Source organism: Carlito syrichta, unplaced genomic scaffold, assembly GCF_000164805.1.
Source record: "Carlito syrichta isolate Samal-C Ts95f unplaced genomic scaffold, Tarsius_syrichta-2.0.1 Scaffold303036, whole genome shotgun sequence".
In the NCBI taxonomy this organism is placed as follows: domain Eukaryota; kingdom Metazoa; phylum Chordata; class Mammalia; order Primates; family Tarsiidae; genus Carlito; species Carlito syrichta.
The window spans coordinates 414,434-434,166 of record NW_007247132.1 but is presented as its reverse complement, the minus strand read 5'-3'; the positions used below and the strand labels follow the sequence as shown (position 1 = coordinate 434,166).

At 46.0% G+C, this 19,733-nt stretch overlaps 1 protein-coding gene across 2 annotated transcripts in view; it reads right to left on the bottom strand.

The window, feature by feature from the left end:
- The window catches only part of HERC6 (HECT and RLD domain containing E3 ubiquitin protein ligase family member 6), a 74,303-nt gene extending 66,846 nt beyond the window's left edge, over nucleotides 1–7,457 (bottom strand). For both annotated transcript variants that reach the window (XM_008057501.2, XM_021712044.1), the window contains exons 1-2: nucleotides 7,259–7,457; nucleotides 1,907–2,066 (exon numbers count right to left, since the gene is read on the bottom strand). In XM_008057501.2, coding sequence (XP_008055692.1) covers nucleotides 1,907–2,066; nucleotides 7,259–7,457 — 359 coding nt within the window. The remainder of the gene's footprint in view (nucleotides 1–1,906; nucleotides 2,067–7,258) is intronic.
- Nucleotides 7,458–19,733: the final 12,276 nt, after the last annotated feature.

Below are 19,733 nucleotides of genomic sequence, written 5' to 3'. Positions count from 1 at the left end.
GCGGTGGCCGGGAGCGGCCACTGCACTCCAGTCTGGGTAACAGAGTGAGACTTCAACTCAAAAAAAAAACAACAACAAAAAAGAATGGCCACCATTAATAAATCAAAAAACAACAGATGCTGGTATGGGTGCAGGAAAAAGGGAATGCTTCTACACTGTTGGTGGGAGTGCAAACCTGTTCAACCTCTACGGAAAGCAGTGTGGTGATTTTTAAACTAGAAATTGACCTTCCATATGACCTAGTAATCCCCCTCCTGGGAATATACCTGAAGGAACTCAATTCCACAAAAAAGATACCTGCACATGCATGTTTATGGAAGCAATATTCACAACAGCAAAAATATAGAACTAACCGTGCTTCTCACTGAAAATGGACTGGATTTTTAAAATGTGGTATATATACACGATAGACTATTACACAGCCATAAAGAAGGACAAAATTATGGACTCTGCAGCAACTTGGATGGATTTAGAGACCATCACACTCAGTGATCTATCACAGAAACAGAGAACTGAGTACCACATGTTCTCACTCATAAGTAAGTCCTGAACACTCATCACAATACTACAAGGGAGGGATCAGCAGTCACGAGACACTGCTAGGGGAGGAGGGGGGCTCGTAACATCGCCAAGGGTACTTGATCCTAAACCAGGGAAGTGAGGACCCGTGGGAGGCCCAAACTTCACCTGCAGGCAGACGACTTATGTACCTAATCCTGACTTGTACCCCACGTCTGTACAATAAAACAAAGAAAACAAGAAAGAAAGAAAGAAATGAGCAGAAGCATCTACAGATTATGAAGGATGAACTTAGTAAACTTTGGAACTAAATTGTAGTATATCAGTCATTCCAACTTACTTAGGGTTGCTATATGTAAATCAATGATAAAAGAAGCCGTGATAGGGCTTCAGTGGGAGAGTGTGGAAGGTTCTGTTGGGCCTTCTGACAGTAACGGGGATGGGCCGTCTGTCTTCGTGATGGCTGAATTTGCAGGAAACTCCCAATGAGGGAGGTTCATGACAACCATATTTTAAGGAGGCTCCAGCGAAGTGTCAGAAAAAATGTTTTCTACATCTTCTGTAGCTCAAATGCTCTCACTTTAAAATAGTCTTAGGGGCAGTAGTGGGAAACTGCTGGGGGCGAGGGGAGGCGGGATTGGTCGTAGCAGGAATCTGCAGGGGAGTGGGAGTAACGACACCTCATCAACAAGGGTACCTGCATAATGAACATTTGTATACCTAACCCTGATTGTACCCCACATCTTTAAAATTAAAAAAAATTTTAATTAAAAAACAGTCTTAGACTGGGCACAGCAAATCACGCCTGTAATTCCAACACTTTGGGAGGCCAAGGCAGGAAAATTACCTGTGCCCAGGAGTTCAAGACCAGCCTGGGAAACCTTGACTCTACAATAAATCGAAAAATTAGCCAGACGTGGTGGCACGTGCCTGTAGTTCCAGCTGCTTGGAAGGCTGAGGAGGAAGGATCATCTGAGACCAGCATCACGAGGCTGCGGTGGCCATGAGCATGCCACTGCACTCCAGCCTGGGCGACAGAATGAGACTCCGACACACACACACACACACACACACACACACACACACATTAAAATACTCTTTATACTCACTGTGGAGACCCAAGTGTGTCCCCACAAAGAGTTCCATCTTATTCCACTCTCCGCTTTTCCTGCATGGGATTCTAATTAAGAAATCATTGGTGATGTAAGTTCCTTCCTGCCTTCTCTGGACTGCAATCCTTGAAGTCAGGAGCTGCATTAGTCATCGTCATAATAATTCTTGCAGTCATCTTTGTCATCATCATCTTTGTAGCCTGGCATTTTGCCAGGCACATGGTACCCCCCCCCAAAAAAAATGAATTAATGAAAGAGTGAATGTAAACACTTACGTGGGTATAGAACATGTTTCCATAAATTCTCCAATTCCCAGCTGCCCTTCAGAGCCAACTCCCCATGCAAAGACTCTTCCTTTGTGGCAGACAGCCAGGGAGTGCTCCTTCCCACAGCTCACAAAATCAACATGTAGAGTTCGCAATGCCTTAACTGGTGCTTTGGGAGCAAAAACAAAAAAAAAACACCCCCCCATTATTAATTTATCAACAAATTCAAAACAGAACTTATCTTCAAAAAGAAGGGTCACCCAGATGCCTTGTCTCCTCCAATGGTTTTTGAAATCAATACCTAAAGTCCATGCTAAATGTCTGCCGGAAAGAAGCTCAATGTGTGTAACTCTGTCTTTATGGGAACATTTGTGTTAAAACAATCAACCAGGAGACCATGCTGCTCACTGATTATCAAGGAGATGCAAATTAAAACTACACTGAGATACCACCTAACTCCAGTCAGAATGGCCATCAATAATAACTCAAAAAATAACATGCTAGAGAAGATGTGGCGAAAAGGGAACACTTCTACACCGACGGTGGGAGTGTAAACTAGTACAGCCTCTGTGGAAATCAGTGTGGCAATTCCTAAAACTCCTAAAAATTGACCTTCCATATGATTCTGCATTCCCCTACTGGGAATATACCTGGAAGAACTCAGGTCACTCTATAAAAAAGATAACTGCACACGCATATTTATTGCAGCATTGTTCACAGGAGCAAGAACATGGAACCAACCGTGCTGCCCATCAAAAGAGGACTGGATTAAAAAAATGTGGTACATATACAAAATGGAATATTATACAGCGGAATATTACACAGCCATAAAGAAGAGCAAAATCATAAACTTTGCAGCAACGTGGATGGAATTAGAGCTTATAATACTGAGTGATCGCTCACAGAAACAAAGAGATGAGTATCACATGTTCTCACTCATAAGTGGACCTTGAACAACTACCAAATTACTGTAGTATTAATTACAAGTAGCGGGAAACTGCAGGGAGGGGGGTGGGGGCTGGGAAGCTGGGATTGACAGTAGTCGGTCTCCACCTGGGGAAGGGGGGCCACATCTCATCAACAAGGGTACCTGCACAGTGAGCACTTATATACTTAACCCTGAATTGTACCCCACAATTTCAAAATAAAATTCTTTTAAAAAAAGAAGACTGGGTTCCTACATAAGCAAAGAAAAACCCAACTCTGAATGAACTCACAACCTAGAAAAATGAAACTTAAGCTTCACCAGTCAGAAACTGGCAACTAACCTCTGACCGGTGACTTGACTCACCAGAAACTGCCAACTACTTTTATCTAGGGACTTTCCACTTCAGCCAAATCAAATATTTGCTTTGTCTTGCTTCTTCAAACATCATATGACAGTTTCCCTGGTCTCCTCTCTCACCCCTCTCCACTTCCCTCTATGGAGCCTAACTGCTTGAGGTTGGAAGTTGTCCAACTCATGAATCAATGAGTGTTCAAATAAACTCTTAAAAATTGTAATGTAGGCCAGGAGTGGTGGCTCACGCCTATAATCCCAGCACTTTGGGAGGCCAAGGTGGGAGGACTGCCTGAGCTCACGAGTTTGAGACCCACCTGGCAACGAGACCTCATCTCTACAATAAATCAAAAAATTATCTCGGCATGGCAGCATGTGCCTGTAGTTCCAGCTACTTGGAAGGCTGAGGCAGAAGGATCATCAGAGTGCAGCCAGTCGAGGCTGTGGTGGCCATGAGTGTGCTACTGCTCTCCAGCCTGGGCGACAGAGTGAGACTCCGACTCAAAAAAATACAAATAAAAAATCCACCAGGTGTGGTGGCACCCACCTGTAGTTCAAAGTACTTGAAAGGCTGAGGTGGAAGGATCAACTGAGCCCAGCAAGTCAAGGCTGTGGTGGCCATGAGCGTGCCACTGTACTCCACCCAGCCTGGGAGACAGAATGAGACACCAACTCAAAAAAAAAATGTAATGTACCCAAGTTTATCTTTTAACAGCTGCTGTTTAAGAGTAGGCATCATGGAGAAAGGGAATTTCTAGGGACTATGATGCTTGATCAAATGTTTCTCTATGATGGTGGTAGCAAAACCTAGCAAAATAAAAGAACCCAGAGGTTTCCTCCATTGTATACTTCTTCTCCTTTTTTTTTTTTTTTTTTTGAGACAGGGTCTCGCTCTGTCATCCAAGTTGGAGTGCAGAGCCTCCTGAACTCTAGAGATCCTCCTGCCTCAGCCTCCCAAGTAGCTGGAGCTACAGGTGTGTGCCACCGTGCACAGCTAATTTTTCTGTTTTTTGAAGAGACAGGCTCTTGCTACATTGCTGGCCCAATCCTCCCACCTTGGGCTCCCAAAGTGCTGGGATCCATTCTAGTTTTTTGTCTTTTCAACCTGGAATATCAAGAGCAGAGAATCCCTTGCTCAGAAGGAAATTGGCAGGGAGCCTGCCCCCTGAGTGTGAGAGGCAGATGCTGGATTCTCTAACAATGAAGAGAGAAGAAATATGTCCCTATAGAGCCCCTAAATGTGCCCACAAATGAAAACCTGATCACATGTCCCCACAAGGCAATTTAAACTGTTTTCCCAAAGTGTCTCTGAAATATTAGAGGTTTAGGCTTGAGAACATCATTCCCCATAAAGTTTGTGTACTACTTAAGATTTTTTTTTTTTTTGAGTCAGGGTCTCGTTCTGTCACCCAGGCTGGAGTGCAGTAATATGATCACAGCCACCATAGCCTTGATCTGCTGGCCTCAGGCGATCCTTCTGCCTCAACCTCCCAAGCAGCTGGGACTACAGGTGCGCACCACCATGCCTAGCTAATTTTTTTATTTATTGTATAGACGAGGTCTCGCCAAGTTGCCCAAGTTGGTCTCAAACCCCTAGTTTCAGGCAATCCTCTCACCTCTGCCTTCCAAAGTGCTGGGATTATAGGCATTAAGCCATCGTGCCTGGTTAAGATTTTGTTTCACCTTTGTGATCTTATCAAGTATTTACTTAAATCTAGGCAATGCTAAAAAATTTTTCAAAGATTCATACACTCATGAAGGTAAAATTGATACCACTTTCCTGGAGAACAATTTAGCATTAAGTATCACGTTGCCCCTCACTTTCACCTGAGGGGACTTAGGACGTGTCACCTGAAAACACAACACTTCAGCCTAAGAATTATTTTGAGTTGAAGGCAATTGAGAATCAACAGATGCAGGAAGAGTTCTCTGCCCTCCTCTTGTGTGCCTAAAAGTCAGGCATAAAACCCTTTGTGAAGAGCCTCTGTCTCCTGGACCAACTAAGATGGAGAGCTGGCACTGAGATAAGCCTGCATAGACAACTCTTACTAAAATAACCCTTATCTTCTATTTGATTTTCTCATATATCTTCTAGTCACTTCCTCCCAATTTACCATCCTTTGTTATCATCCATTGTAAATATGGTCTACAAGCCCCAGAGTTCAAGCACTTGAGCTTCACTTCTTTTCTGTAAATTCCCTACATGTAAAAGATTAACAAAATTGTATGCTTTTTCTCCTGTTCATCTGTCTTTTGTCAGCAAAATTTGCAAGTCCCTAAGAGAGTAGAGGAAAAATTTTCCTCCTCCAAATCTCTTGAAATTATTCTAAGGCCGGGCATGATGGCTCATGCTTATAATCTCAGCACTTTGGGAGGCCAAAGTGAGAGGATTGCCTGAGCCCAACAGGGTTGAGACCAACCTGGGCAACTTGGTGAGACCTCATCTCTATAATAAATAAAAAAATTAGCCAGGCATGGTGACATATGCCTGTAGTCCCAGCTACTTGAAAGACTGAGGGGAAGGATCACCTGAGCTCAGCAGGTCGAGATTGCAGTGGCCGTGAGCGTGCCACTGCACTCCAGCCTGGGTGACACAGTGAGACACCAACTCAAAAAAAAAAAGAAATCATTCTAAGCAAACAATCAGAAATACGGTCAAATATTTACTTGCAAGGATATCAATTGGGATTATTTATAAAAGCCCCTAATGGGAAACAACCTAATTCCACAAAAGGAGAATAATTAAATTGTGATACTCTTAGAGCCTGAAATGTTAGGCAGCAATCTAAAATGTATTTTATTTATTTCTTTTTTTTTTTGAGTCAGAGTCTCACTCTGTTGCCCAGGCTAGAGTGTAGTGGTACGCTCATGGCCATCGCAGCCTCGACCTGCTGGGCTCAGGTGATCCCTCTGCCTCAGTCTTCCAAGTAGCTGGAATCACAGGCGTGGGCCACCATGCCTGGCTAATTTTTTATTTATTTATTTATTATAGAGATGAGGTCGCAATAAATTGCCCAGGCTAGTCTCGAATCCCTGGGCTCAGACAATCCTCTTACCTATGCCTCCCCAAATGCTGGGGATTACAGGCATGAGCCACCAAGCCTGGCTCATTTTTAAAAAATACATGTTCAAAACATACATAGTAAAAGGGTAATATGTTCATGACATTATGTTTGGTGAAAACATAATTTACAGAGTTTGTATATACAAAACTGTATAATGACATGATTTTTGAAAAGATTAAATACATATATAGAAAAAAAGACAAGGAAGAAATGCATCAAAATGTCAGAGTTGTTAAAGATTAGATATATACCTAGAAAAAAAGATAAGGAGGGCATGCATTAAAACGTTAGAAGTTGTCTTTGGGTGTTGGGATTACAGGTGATTTTTTTCCTCCGCGTTTCTACAACAATCAGTGCTATTGTGTATTTTTCAATTTTTGGAAAAAAGATTCCCAGGGCATTTCTGAGGGGCTGCAAGGTGTCCAACTCACAGGCCACATTTGCAGGGTGAGGCTGATGCCCCAGTTGACCAGCGCGGGCGAGGCGGGGTCGAAGGGCGAGCAGCAGGGCCCGCCCCTGGCGCCGGCGGCGCGCGGTCTGGGTCGGTTTCCGCTCTCAGTTTCGCTCAGAGCGGGAACTGGAAACCGAAACAGCGCGGGGCGAGTCGCAAAAGCGAAACTGACGAGCTTGCGTCGCCGAAGCGCGGAGTCCAGCTTGCTCAGCTCCCGGGACCTGGGCGCCCTGCGCCTGTGTCCCCGCGCTCCTTGGACCCGGGTGCTCGCGCCCGGCACCGGAGCCCCGGCGCTTCGACCCCGTCCCCGGCACCTGCGTCCCCGCGCCCCGCACCTGTGTCCCGGCGCCTTGTACCCGAGTCCCAAGCCCGGCACCTGAGCCCCTGTGCCCAGTACTGGAGACTCCGCGCCTGCACCTGGGACCCTCAGCCCCGTCTCCGCATCCCCGCGCCCCGCACCTGAGCGCCCGCGCCCCGTCCCCGCGTCCCCGCGCCCGGTCCCTGAGCCCCCCCCCGTCCCTTGGCCCCGCGTCCCCGCGTCCCGCACGTAGGCCCCCCGAGCTCACCCGGATGCTCCCCGCTGGGAGCCCTTCCCCGGCCCAGCTGGCCCCGGCTGTTGTCTCCGCACGCGTAGACGGTGTGGTCGGCCCGCAGCAGTAGCGCGTGGCTCTCCCCGCTGGCAGCCTGCAGCAGCTCCCTGCCGTCCACGCCCGCCGCCGTCTGGCGCTGCGGCCCCCGGGATCCGGCGCCCCAGAAGAAGTGCATCCCGCTCCGCGCTCTGTCCGCACCGCCCGGCTCCCAATCCTAGTGATTGACGCGCGCCGGCATCCCGGAGATTGTGCGTCCGGCAGCCCTCCGGGCACGCCCTGCCTTGACTTGCCCAGTAGCGCAGTGCCGGCCCCATGGGATTCCTGAGGGAGCCCGCTGGATTTACATCCAACTAAGCCACGCGTGAGTCCGGTCGCCACACCTATGAAACATGGACAGCAATTCAGCAAATCTGACATGTTAAGATAATTTAATAGACAACATACAAGGTGTTAGAATAATGCCTAGCATGCTTGATAAAAGCATCCGAGTGTCTACACTTCCAGATACTGTTTTTGGCATTAGAAATACAACAGTGAGAGACGGATTCCTCGTGGTGTGCTTACCCAGGAAAAGAGAATATAAGCAGATAAACACAAGAGAGTATTATCAAATGCCAACAAAAAACGAAACAGAACCGGCAGTGGATGCAGAAGGACTCTTATTTTTGAGTGATAGCAGGCAGATGTCTCTAATGAAGTGACCTTCGAGCTTTGAGCACATTGGAAATGAGAAAATGGGTCATAGTCACATCGAAGGATAAAAAGGAGCAGGTTTTGAACAGAGAAGTGACATAGTTCGACGTTGGTTTAAAAATAATCATCTGGCTATTGTGCAGAAAATAATAGGACTGCCGGGCTCGGTGGCTCAGCCTGTAATCCCGCGCCTTTACATCTCTACAATAAATCAAAAAATTAGCCGGATGTGGTAGCGCGCGCCTGTAATTCCAGCTACTTGGAAGGCTGAGACAGAAGGATCTCCAGAGCTCAGCAGGTCAAGGCTGTGGTGGCCGGGAGCGGCCACTGCACTCCAGTCTGGGCGACAGAGTGAGACTCCAACTCAAAAAATAAAAAAGGAAAGAAAAAGTGTATATATGCACCATAAAATACTGTACAGCCATAAAAAAGAATGAAATCATGTCCTTTGCAGTAATATGGATGGAGCTGGAGATCAGCATCCTGCGTGAGCTGACTCAGAAACAGAAAACCAAACGATGCATGTTTTCGCTCATATGTGGGAGCTAAATGGTCACAAGGATGGAAATGATAGACAGTACACCAGTACAGGGGGTAGGTAGGAAGTGGGTTAGGGTTCAGAAACTACCTATGAGGTACAATGCTCACTATCTGGGGACTGGGCCACCTGACACTCAATCCCCACCAACACACAGTATGTCCATGTAACGAACTTGCATGTGTACCCCTGAAACCAAAATAAAGATGAAAAAAGGCATTTAAAAAGGGGGGTGGGGAGAAGGAAATGGATTAAGGGTTACCTCAAGATTGGCCTGAGCAACTGTGTGAAAATATCCTCCATGGGGATGGGAGACCCTGAAGGAGGTTGAGGTTTGGAGTTTTAGGTCAGGAGTGCAGATTGGTAATGATAATTGTGAGATGCTTGCTATACAAAGAGACAATAGGATAAGTGATTGTGGAGTTGTAGAAAGAAGTCTAGGTGGGGTCAGAAAATTGGGAGCCATCGGTGTAGAGATGATGCTTAATGCCAGAGGGTAGGATGCGGTCTCCCAGGGAGTGAGTGTGCTAAAGTGTAGCAGAGGTCGGAGGACTGATCACAGCAGGAAAGCCATGACCAGCAGAGAGCAAGACTGTAGTGGCTCAAGCCTGTAATGCCAGCACTTTGGGAGGCCGAGGTGAGAGGATTGCCTGAGCCCATGAGTTTGAGACCAGCCTGGGCAACTTGGTGAGACCTCATCTCTACAATAAATTAAAAAATTAGCTGCGTGTTGTGGTGTGTGCCTGTAGTTCCAGCTACTTGGAAGGCTGAGGTAGAAGGATCACCTGAGCCCAACAGGTCGAGGTTGCAGTAGCTGTGAGTGTGCCACTGCACTCCAGCCTGGGCAACTGAGTGAGACTCCAACTAAAAAAAAAAAAGTGAAAAGTATTATAAACCTTTTATAATACAGTACTCTATAGCCAATTGTGTTAGTTGAGTTCCTAGGCAAATTTTGTTGGACTTATGAACCAATTGAACTTATGAACGTGCTCTGGGAACAACTTATTTGCATGAAGGGGACTTGCCATATTGGATTTCTGAAATTATTATAGAATCTATGTATATAATCTCAATTCACCTCTCTTTATGACTGTCTCTTAATGTATTTCAGGATAAGAACAAATGCTATTTGTTTTTCTATCTCAAGAGTGGCAGATGCTAATAAGGCTATATGAGACAGATGGCTTAATGAGTAGTGAGTAAATTAACAGACTTCCTATTTCTGATTCTGTTTTACTATATACCATATATAACCTTTTTCCAAATAGTAATTTCTTCGGTGTTTATTTCTTTTCCCGGGCACAAACTGGGAAAAGAGTTTGGTATTATTAATGTGAGACATTGAGCCCTCATATTAAGTTACTTTATTTTTAAAAACTTTATTGATGCATAATAGATTACATATTTTCAGGGTACATATGATAATTTGATTACTCATGTAATCACATCAGAATAAATGCAATATCTATCACCTCAAATATTTATATTTATGCTAGGAACATTCAAATTAGTCTCTTCAAGCTATTTTGAAATGTATAATAAGCCGGGCTTGGTGGCTCAGCCTGTAATCCCGCGCCTTGGGAGGCTGAGGTGAGTGGATTGCCTGAGCCCGTGGGTTCGAGACCTGCCTGGGCAACTTGGCGAGACCTCATCTCTACAATAAATCAAAAATTAGCCGGATGTGGCAGTGCGCGCCTGTAGTTCCAGCTACTCGGAAGGCTGAGGTGGAAGGATCGCCGGAGCCCAGCAGGTCGAGGCTGCGGTGGCCGGGAGCAGCCACTACACTCCAGTCTGGGTGACAGAGTGAGACTCCAACTCAAAAAGAAAAAATGTATAATAGAGTGATGTTAACTCTAGTCATCCTACTGGTCTATCAAACACCAGGTCTTATTTCTTCTACCCCACTATTTACTTGTACCCATTAAAAAACCTCTCTTCATTTCCCCTCCCCCCACCCTTCCTGGCCTCTGGTAACCAACAATCTACTCTCTATCGCCATAAGTTCCACTACTTTTTAGTTCCCACATATCATTGAGAACATAGAATATTTGTCTTTCTGAGCTTGGCTTATACATTTAATATAATGAGGCTGGACGCAGTGGTTCATGCCTGTAATCCCAGCATTTTGGGAAACCGAGGCGGGAGAATTGACCAGCCTGAGAGACATAGCAAGACCTTGTTTCCACAAAAAATGCCAAAAATAAAAATAAAAAAGAGCGAGTATGGTGGCATGTGCCTGTAGTTCCAGCAGGAAGCTGTGGTGGAAAGTTTGCCTAAGTCCAGGAGGTTGAGGCTGCGGTGGCCGTGAGTGTGCCACTGCACTCTAACCTGAGCGAGACTCTGACTCAAAATAATAATATTAATAATAACAACAACAATAATAACTCAATCAGCATTTAGACTTTACGAAGTCCTTTCAACTATTTTACCTGATGTGTCCTCATAACTATAGAGTATTCAGCATAAGACGGATTTTTTAGAGGAGTGAAAGTAATTTGCCTCAGGTTTGCAGGTAAGCAAGTGGGAGAGCCCATGTTTTTTCCTTCTAGTGCACCACATGTCTGAGTGACCCTTTCTCAGAGTACACCCAGATAACAACAATCTGTCAGAATGTAATGTCATCGCATCTTTAGAATCAAACTTTAAAAATTATTTATACCTGGCCAGGTGCTGTGGCTCCTGTCTGTAATCCCAGCACTCTGGGAGGCTGAGGCTGGAGGATTGCTTGAGGCCAGGAGTTCAAGACGAGCCTGGCCAACATAGCAAGAATGTCTCTGTTTAAAAAATAATAATAATAAAAAGAAAATTATTTATACCTAATATTTCATGCCAATAATCTATTTCTTATATTTACTAATTTCCCCCTTGCAGTGATGTACGGATGGCAGGAAAATGAAAGATAAGAAAATGAAAATTTCTGTCTACCACATATCAGTGTCTTCCACAAGACATTTTCCAATGTAAGCAACCACCCTGTAAGTTCATGTCATGTACCCCCCTTCCAAATAGGAATAACAAGCCTCAGAAAAATCATGATATGCTCGAGATAAACAGTAAGATAAGTAGGGGAGGGGAGGTTCCCGGATTCAAACCCTCTTTCCACCAAGTCACACTGACTCCATATGCAGTGAGGAGGACATTAGAAAAGGGCATGAGAAGCTGGGCACAGTGGCTCTCACCTGTAATCCCAGTCCTTTGGGAGGCCGAGACAGGAGGATTGCTTGAGCCCAGGAGTTTGAAACTAGGTTGAGCAACATAGTGAGATCTTGTCTCTACAAAAAAATCAGAAAATAATCGAGGTTTGGCGGCACGTGCCTGTAGTCCCAGATACTCAGGAGGCTGAGGTGGAAGGAAGGATTGCCTGAGCCCAGGAGATTGAGGCTATGGTGGCCATGGTTGTGCCACTGCACTCTAGCCTGGGTGACAAAGTGAGACTCTGACTCAAAAAGAGAGAGAGAGAGGAGAGAGAGAGGAGAGGGAGAGGAGAGAAGGAAAGAAAGGGGATGAGAGAGAGGAAGAGCTTATAAAAGGTTGTCATGGAGTGAGACCTTCGTCACCAGTTAGAAAGGAGGCCAAGAGGTCTGAGGGAAATCCTGGGGGGTTGACTGGAACACCTGAGAAGAGGTAGGCTGTTGCAGGTTCCCATTGCTTTCCTTTGCCCACCTCTTCTTAGGTTGCCTTCTGTTTTAATGCCATTGATCTGAGTTCAAAACTCATGCTCTGTGTTCCCAGCTCTGAGGACAAACGGAAACTAGAATACATTCCGTATATAATCTTTGTTAGAGTTGGAGACTTACTCTGTCACCCAGATTGGAGTGCAGTGGCATAACCACAGCTACCGCAGACTCCACCTCCTGGGCTCAGGTGATCTTTCCACCCCGGCCTCCTGAGTAGCTAGGATTACAGGTACACTCCACCAGGCTTGGCTGATTTTTTGGTTTTTTGTACGGACGAATTCTCGCCAAGTTGCCCAGACTGGTCTCCAACTCCTGGGTTCAGGCAATCCTCTCACCTCAACCTCCCAAAATGCTGGGATTACAGGCGTGAACCACCGTCCCTGGCCTGGCTTCATTTTTTTATTACACTCCAGCTACCGTTCTAGTCACCTCCAGGTGGTTCCCTGGAAAATTCTTCTAATGTTTTCCTACAAATAGACAAGACAATTTAGGATGGCCCATCTCAGATCAGGACCCTTCACATTCTCCTTATGGGCAAGAAATGGTAGTTCTGAATTTGAATGCTAGATGGCAGTATTAGTCAACATAATCACTTTAATCTCATGAATTATTTGTATCAATGGCTAATATCTCTTTTCTATAGGTAATCTTATAATTATCCACATGAATTTTTATACCTTTCTTCCCTATTTTATTGCATAATTTTGATATTTAAATTGCTTAGCATATAAAATGCCACACCCACATGTTATTACAGTTATCGTTGTCATTATAGTAACTCTGCATTTACCTGCATTATAGTACTCTGCATTTAGCAATCTCAGAGTTCCAAGAAGTAGTCCTGAACTGGAAAGAAAGAGGGAGCCTCTGAATCCTAGAATCACTGCCATTCATACAAGGGCTTCTTGACATGTTGCCCATCAACCAACTGACTGCCAGAGATTTGTATTTAAGATTGTTTAACCTTTTTTTTCAAGACAGCTCTCCAGAGACGACAGGCGGCAGTTCTCAGAAGGGATCAGACTTAGAGGCCAGGGGCTGTGGCTCACGCCTGTAATCCCAGCACTTTGGGAGGCTAAGGCTGGAGGATGGCTTGTGCCCAGGAGTTCAAGACCAGTTTAGGCAGCATAGTAAGACTTCATCTCTACACAAATAAAAAATTAAATTAAATTAAACGTCACTGGGTGAATAATCATAACAAGAATGGGATTTTTTTTTTTTTTGAGTTGGAGTCTCACTCTGTCACCCCAACTGGAGTGCAGCGGCCTCTTCTGGTCACTGCAGCCTCGACCTGCTGGGCTCCGCGATCCTTCCGCCTCAGCCTTCCAGTAGCTGCAACTACGGGCTACCACCCCCGGCTAATTTTTTTATTTATTGTAAAGATGAGGTCTTGCCAAGTTGCCCAGGCGGGTCTCGAACCCGTGGGCTCGGGCAATCCACTCACCTCAGCCTCCCCAAGTGCTGGGATTACAGGCTGAGCCACTAAGCTTGGCCAGAATGAAATATTAAGGGGAGGGTGTTGGAGCCCATCAGAGAAATCAGGGGAAGAAGCCAGGGAACAGAAAGGGAAGGAAGCAAGAGTCCGGTAGAGAGAAAACCCTGAGGGACTTGGTATTCCCTGTGAAGGGTGGGTGGTATGCCTTAGGCTCCACTTCCCACTTCTCCCTGTGGCAGAATGCTGGCTTCCAAACTCTCAGTGAGCCCAGTGCTGGTGCGGGCGGCAATTTGAGAACGTCTCGTGAGCATTGTACCCAGTTACCTGGCTGTGTGGGGCTGCTGGCCCCTTTTCCAGGCCCAAGGTGTAGTGGTGCACATCAGCCTGGGGATGCTCCTGTTGTGGGACAAGGTCTTTGCTTGTGTCTTCACATCACCAGACCCCCCACGGACATTCCTAGCACCTGCCCAGACGCAGCAGCCACACAGGGCTGGCCAGATCCAGGGGAGCTGCAGGAGTCCCAGCAGTCCAGCCCTCAGACAGGGCTGCTCCTAAGCCACCAAGGAAATGCCCCGTGGACAAAGGAGACCAGCGTGCTCACTCTCCTTGACTCAAGGGCTCCCCCTTGTGCAGAGGTCTCCCACCTAAACTTTTAGCCTCAGGGACTGGTTTCATGGAAGATAGTTTTTCCATGAACTGGGACAGGGAGATGGTTTTGGAATGATTCAAGCGCATTACATTTATTGTACACTTTATTTCTATTACTATTACATTGTAATATATAATGAAATAATGATACAACTCACCATAATGCAAAATCAGTGGGAGCCCTAAGCTTGGTCCCATGTGGGAATGACAGGAGACATGACACCAGAGTGTGTTGCTTATATCCAGTCAACTCTGTAATCTTGTTTTGGTTGCTATCACTGCAGAAAATCCTGCTTCACAAAGATAGGATGTTGGAAATGGAAGCAGGCTTTTCAGTCTGATCTGACAGGAGTCGGCGCTCAGGCAGTCATGCCAGCCATGGGGAGGGCTGTAAATACAGAGGAAGCTTTGCTTGCTGGCCTGCTTCTCACCCCCCACTGTGTGGACCAGGGTTCCTAACAGGCCACAGACTGGTATTGGTGCATGGCTGGGTGTTGGGGACCCCTGTCCTTGTAGGCTGAAAGTGACTGCACTCTTCTAGTGAACATGTGAGTTCTGTGCTCAGCTCTCCAGGGGAGGGGTGTGGTTCTGCCCCAGCAGCCAGGCAGTGCCAGTGCTCTGGCACAAATGTGGAGAGAGAAACCTCCCTCCCTGACCATGTCTGTGGCCACAGCCCTGGCTGCCTGTGTGGGATATTGGCAGCACATGTGGACGCCAACTCCAGGGCTGTGACGGGAGAAGGGGTGCTGCTCCAGCAGGAGATGGTTGACGATAGGTTCTTGTGTTCTCATTTGGAATGAATTTGCAAACAGACACACAGTGAGGTGGGATAAACAAGTAGCTTTATTGATCAAAGAAGTGTTCACTCCCAAGAAAGGGCAGTGGGCAGTAGTCTGCACCCAACTAGTGTTGAGTTATAACTTTTATTCTTCTGGGTGTTGAGGAGTGGGCTTGGGGTGGACTTTTTCCTGGAAATGGGTGGTCTTAGGCCTGGGTCTCTGTGACTCTCCCCTTCTGTCGGGCAGGGAGGTTTCAGGCCTTATAAGGTCATACCAGGACTGTCATGGCACCCTGGTAGGTGAAGATTTTGTAAAACCATAATGCTAATGATATCATAATATCGTATAATGAAGGTAAAAGCAGGTCATGGCATCTTAGGTCAACCTTGGCTACTGATGTGAATGCTCTGGGGCGGGGGGCAATCTCTAAGCTAGTTCCTGCCTTGGTGGTCAACTCTTGACCAAGGCATTCTGGGCAGACAGACATACTGCAGGTGTGTCTGATAAGAGCCTTAACAGTTATGTAGGTGCAAAATTTCCCGCAGCAAGGTCACTGGCTTGCATGAGAGTTTCTGCATCAACTGCTGCAGGCATCCATGAGCTTGGAGCGTTCCTACAGCCCTCAAGTTTTCCTAGCCTGACCTGTCCATTCTATCAGGGCTCTTGGGCCAGCGGTACCTCCACTGGCAGTGGAACCACTGGGCCCGGGCTTGCACTCAGAGGCCCCCTTCCCCTCTGTACATAGAACAACAGCGTTCCTGCAAGGAAGAGCCCCAGAGGTGCCAAACTGCCTGTTTCGGGCTGTGGGAAGGGACTCCTCGGCCACACTGTGGCCTGGAGATAGATGGCACTGTCTGTGTGAACAGAGTTCCAAGCCCCTGGACAGGGGAGGGACAGGAAAGCAGATCGTGTTTCTCCCTGCCCAGACTGTGGAGCGCAGGCAGCCCTCTTGCCCCTGTGGACACCTCGGTGCATTTCACTAGGAGCACCCGTCAGGGCTGGTGCTTGTGTTCGCCATTGAGGTGTTTCAGGGTAAGCTCCGTGATCCAGCTCTCCCCCACCCACCCCCAGCTTTGTCTCCCCCCACACTGGGGCTGAGCAGGGAGCTTGGGGCACTGGGCATTCCACAGATCAGCTCACCTGAGGCATCAGAGCGCTCCTCCCGGGAAGCATGTACCTAGTTGCTTTTGCCACAACTGGCTCTTACCTGTAAGGGCCACCTACTGCCTGGAGGCTGACCTGTGCACTCCAGTATAAAACCTGCCCCCCAAAAGCGCACAGGCTGGGGAAGGAGCTTCCTGATACCTCGAGGGACCGGCCCCGCAGAATGCAGGGTCCAGTCACCTGCCTGGTACCTCACTGTTACAACCAGCGTTTGAGAAGGCCACTGCACAAGGGCCATCCATACCCAAGGAACTAATAGCCTTTGCTACCGAAAGCACCCAGAACCTGAAATCAAACAGCCATACCCAATATGCACCATAGTCATAGTCACATCCTCAAGGGGAAAAAAATTCATCCAAGCAAAAGTAAATTAAAAAACAATAAGAAGAGATAGTCTACTCAGATGAGAAAGAACCAAAGAAACAATCCTGTTAATGTGAAAGAACAAAGTGCTGCAACACCCCAAAGGATCACACTAGTTCCCAGCAACAGATCCTAACCAAAGTGAAATCTTTGTGATATCAGATAAAGAATTCAAAATGTTGATTTTTTTTTTTTTAGTTGGAATCTCGCTCTGTCTGCCAGACTGGAGTGCAGTGGCTGCTCCCAGCCACCGCAGCCTCGACCTCCTGGTCTCCGGCAATCCTTCTGCGTCCGCCTTCCGAATAGCCGGGATTACAGGCACGCACTACCACGCCCGGCTCATTTTTGATTTATTGTAGAGATGAGGTCTTGCCAAGTTGCTCAGGTGGGTCTTGAGCCCATGGGCTCAGGCAATCCACTCACCTCAGCCTCCCAAAGGTGCGGGATTACAGGCTGAGCCACCGAGCCCGGCTCAAATGTTGATTTTAAGGAAGCTGCATTAGATTCAAGAGAAAGTTAAAAGTGAATACAAAGAACTCAGAAAAACAATTCAGGGTATAAATGAAAAATGCATAAAGAGATTGTTAAAAACAAAAACAAACAGAGCTTCTGGGAATGAAAAGAAAACAAACAGAACTTATTGAAGCTGACCAGGCGCTGCGGCTCACTCCTATAATCCTAGCACTCTGGGAGGACGAGTTAAGAGGATTGAGCCCTGGAGTTCGAGATCAGCCTGGGCAACATAGCGAGACCATGTGTTTACAAAAAAAATCCAAAAATTAGCTGGACATGTAGTGCACACTTTTAGTCTCAGTTATAAGGGAGGCTGAGGCAGAAGATCATCTGAGCCCAGGAGTTTGAGGTTGCGGTGAGCCGTGATCGCCACTGCACTCCAGCCTGGGTGGCAAGTGTGAGACTCCAAATAAAAAAAAAAAAAGTCTGTTGAAAGAATTACAAAACTCTGTTGAAAGCTTTACTATTAGATTAGACCACGCAGAAGAAAGAATTTCAAAAGTCAAAAACATGTCTTTTGAATTAACCCAGTCAGACAAAAATAAACAAAATTTTTTTTATATCAACAAAGTCTCTGAGCAATTTGGATTGTGTAAAATGTCCAAAGCTATGAGTCATAGGTATTCCTGAGGGAGAAGAAGAAAAAATAAAGCGTTTGGAATGCCTCTTTGAGGGAATAATGGAGGAAAACCTCCGTAGTCTTGCTAGAGATCTAACTCCAGGCAGAAGAAGCTCAGAGAACTCCGGGAAGAAACACTGCAAGACAGACTTCACTAAAGCATATAATCATCAGACTAAAGCAGCTTGAAGGACAAAGTGCTAATGGCAGCAAGAGAAAGGTGTCTAATCACATATAAAAATTCCATCAGACTAACAGTGGACTTCTCCGCAGAAACCTCACAAGCTAGAAGAGAGTGGGGCCCTAGTTTTAGTTTTCTTAAAGAAAGAACCCCACTGGAAAAGTTTTTGTATCTTGCTAAACTAAACTTTATAAATGAATAAGAAAAAGTAATTTCCAGACAAAGGGAACTGCCACCACTAGAGTGGTCCTAGAAGAAATACTACTCAAAGGAGGTTTTCTATGTGGTTTTTTTTTTTTAGTCGGAGTCTTACTCTGTGACCCAAGCTGAAGTGCAGTGGCATGCTCACAATTTTGCAGCCTCAATTTCCTGGGCTCAGGTAATCCTTTCACCTTAACCTTCTAAGTAGCTGGAACTACAGGCAGGCTGGGCTAATTTTTTTTTTTGGTAGAGATGAGGGCTTGCCAAGTTGCCCAGGCTGATCTCGAATCCCTGGTCTCAGGCAGTCCTCTCACCTCTGCCTCCCAAAGTACTAAGGTTACAACTGTGAGCCATTGCACCCAGCTCAAAGGAGTTTTAAACATAGAGATGAAATGTCAGTATTTGCCATCATAAAAACACACAAAAGTTTAAAACTCCCTGGTCTCTTAAAACAATTACACAAGCCAGGTATGGTGGCTCACACCTGTAATCCCAGTACTTTGAGAGGTGAAGATGAGAGGATCACCTGAGCCCAGGGATTCAAGACCAGCCTGGGCAACTTGGCAAGACCGCATCTCTATAATAAATCAAAAACTTAGCCAGGCATGGTGGCACACTCTTGTGGTCCCAGCTACTTGGAAAGCTGAGTCAGAAGGATCTCCTGAGCCCAGCAGGTTGAGATTGTGGTGAGGCTGCAGTGACCATGAGCGTGCCACTACCATCCAGCCTGGGTGACAGAGTGAGACTCCAACTCAAAAAAACCAGAAAACAAAAAAAATTATACAGCTGAGATTGCAACGCAACTAGATAACAGTTTTTCACATATCAATACTTATCTTAAACTTAAATGGACTAAATGCCTCACTTAAAAGTTATAAGTTGATGAAATAGAGTTTACAAATTTCAACCATATGCCGCTTACAAGAGACCCACCTAACTGGTAAAAATTCTTCCAGAGTCAAAGTAAAGGGGTAGAAAAATATATTTCACACAACAGAAATCAAAATGAGCAGTAGTAACTATACTTACATCATATAAAACAGGCTTTCAATCAACAACAGTCAACAAATATATAATAATATACTTATATACTATATGATAAAAATAATAAGATATAACAATATTAAATATATGCACCGAACACGAGAGTGCCAAGATTCAAAAAGCAAATGCTACAAGACTTAAGAAAAGAGATAGACAGAAATAAAATAATTGTGGAGAACTTCATCACACTCACAGCACCCCACAGATCATAGAGGAAGAAAATCAGCAAAGAAATGCTGGACTGGCCAGGCTTGGTGGCACATCCTGTAATCTCAGCACTTTGGGAGGCTGAGGTGAGTGGATTGCATGCACCCGTGGGTTTGAGACCAGCCCGGGCAACTTGGTGAGACCTCGTCTCTACAATAAGTAAAAAATCAGCCCGGTGTAGTAGCACGTGCCTGTAGTTTCGGCTACTTGGAAGGCTGAGGCCGAAGGATCGCCAGAGTGGCCATCAGTGTGGCACTGCACTCCAGCCTGGGTGATGGAGTGAGACTCCAACACACACACACAAAAAAGGAAACACTGGACTTAAATTGGACTCTAGACAAAATGGTCCTAACAGACACTTACAGAACATTCTACTCATCAACCATAAA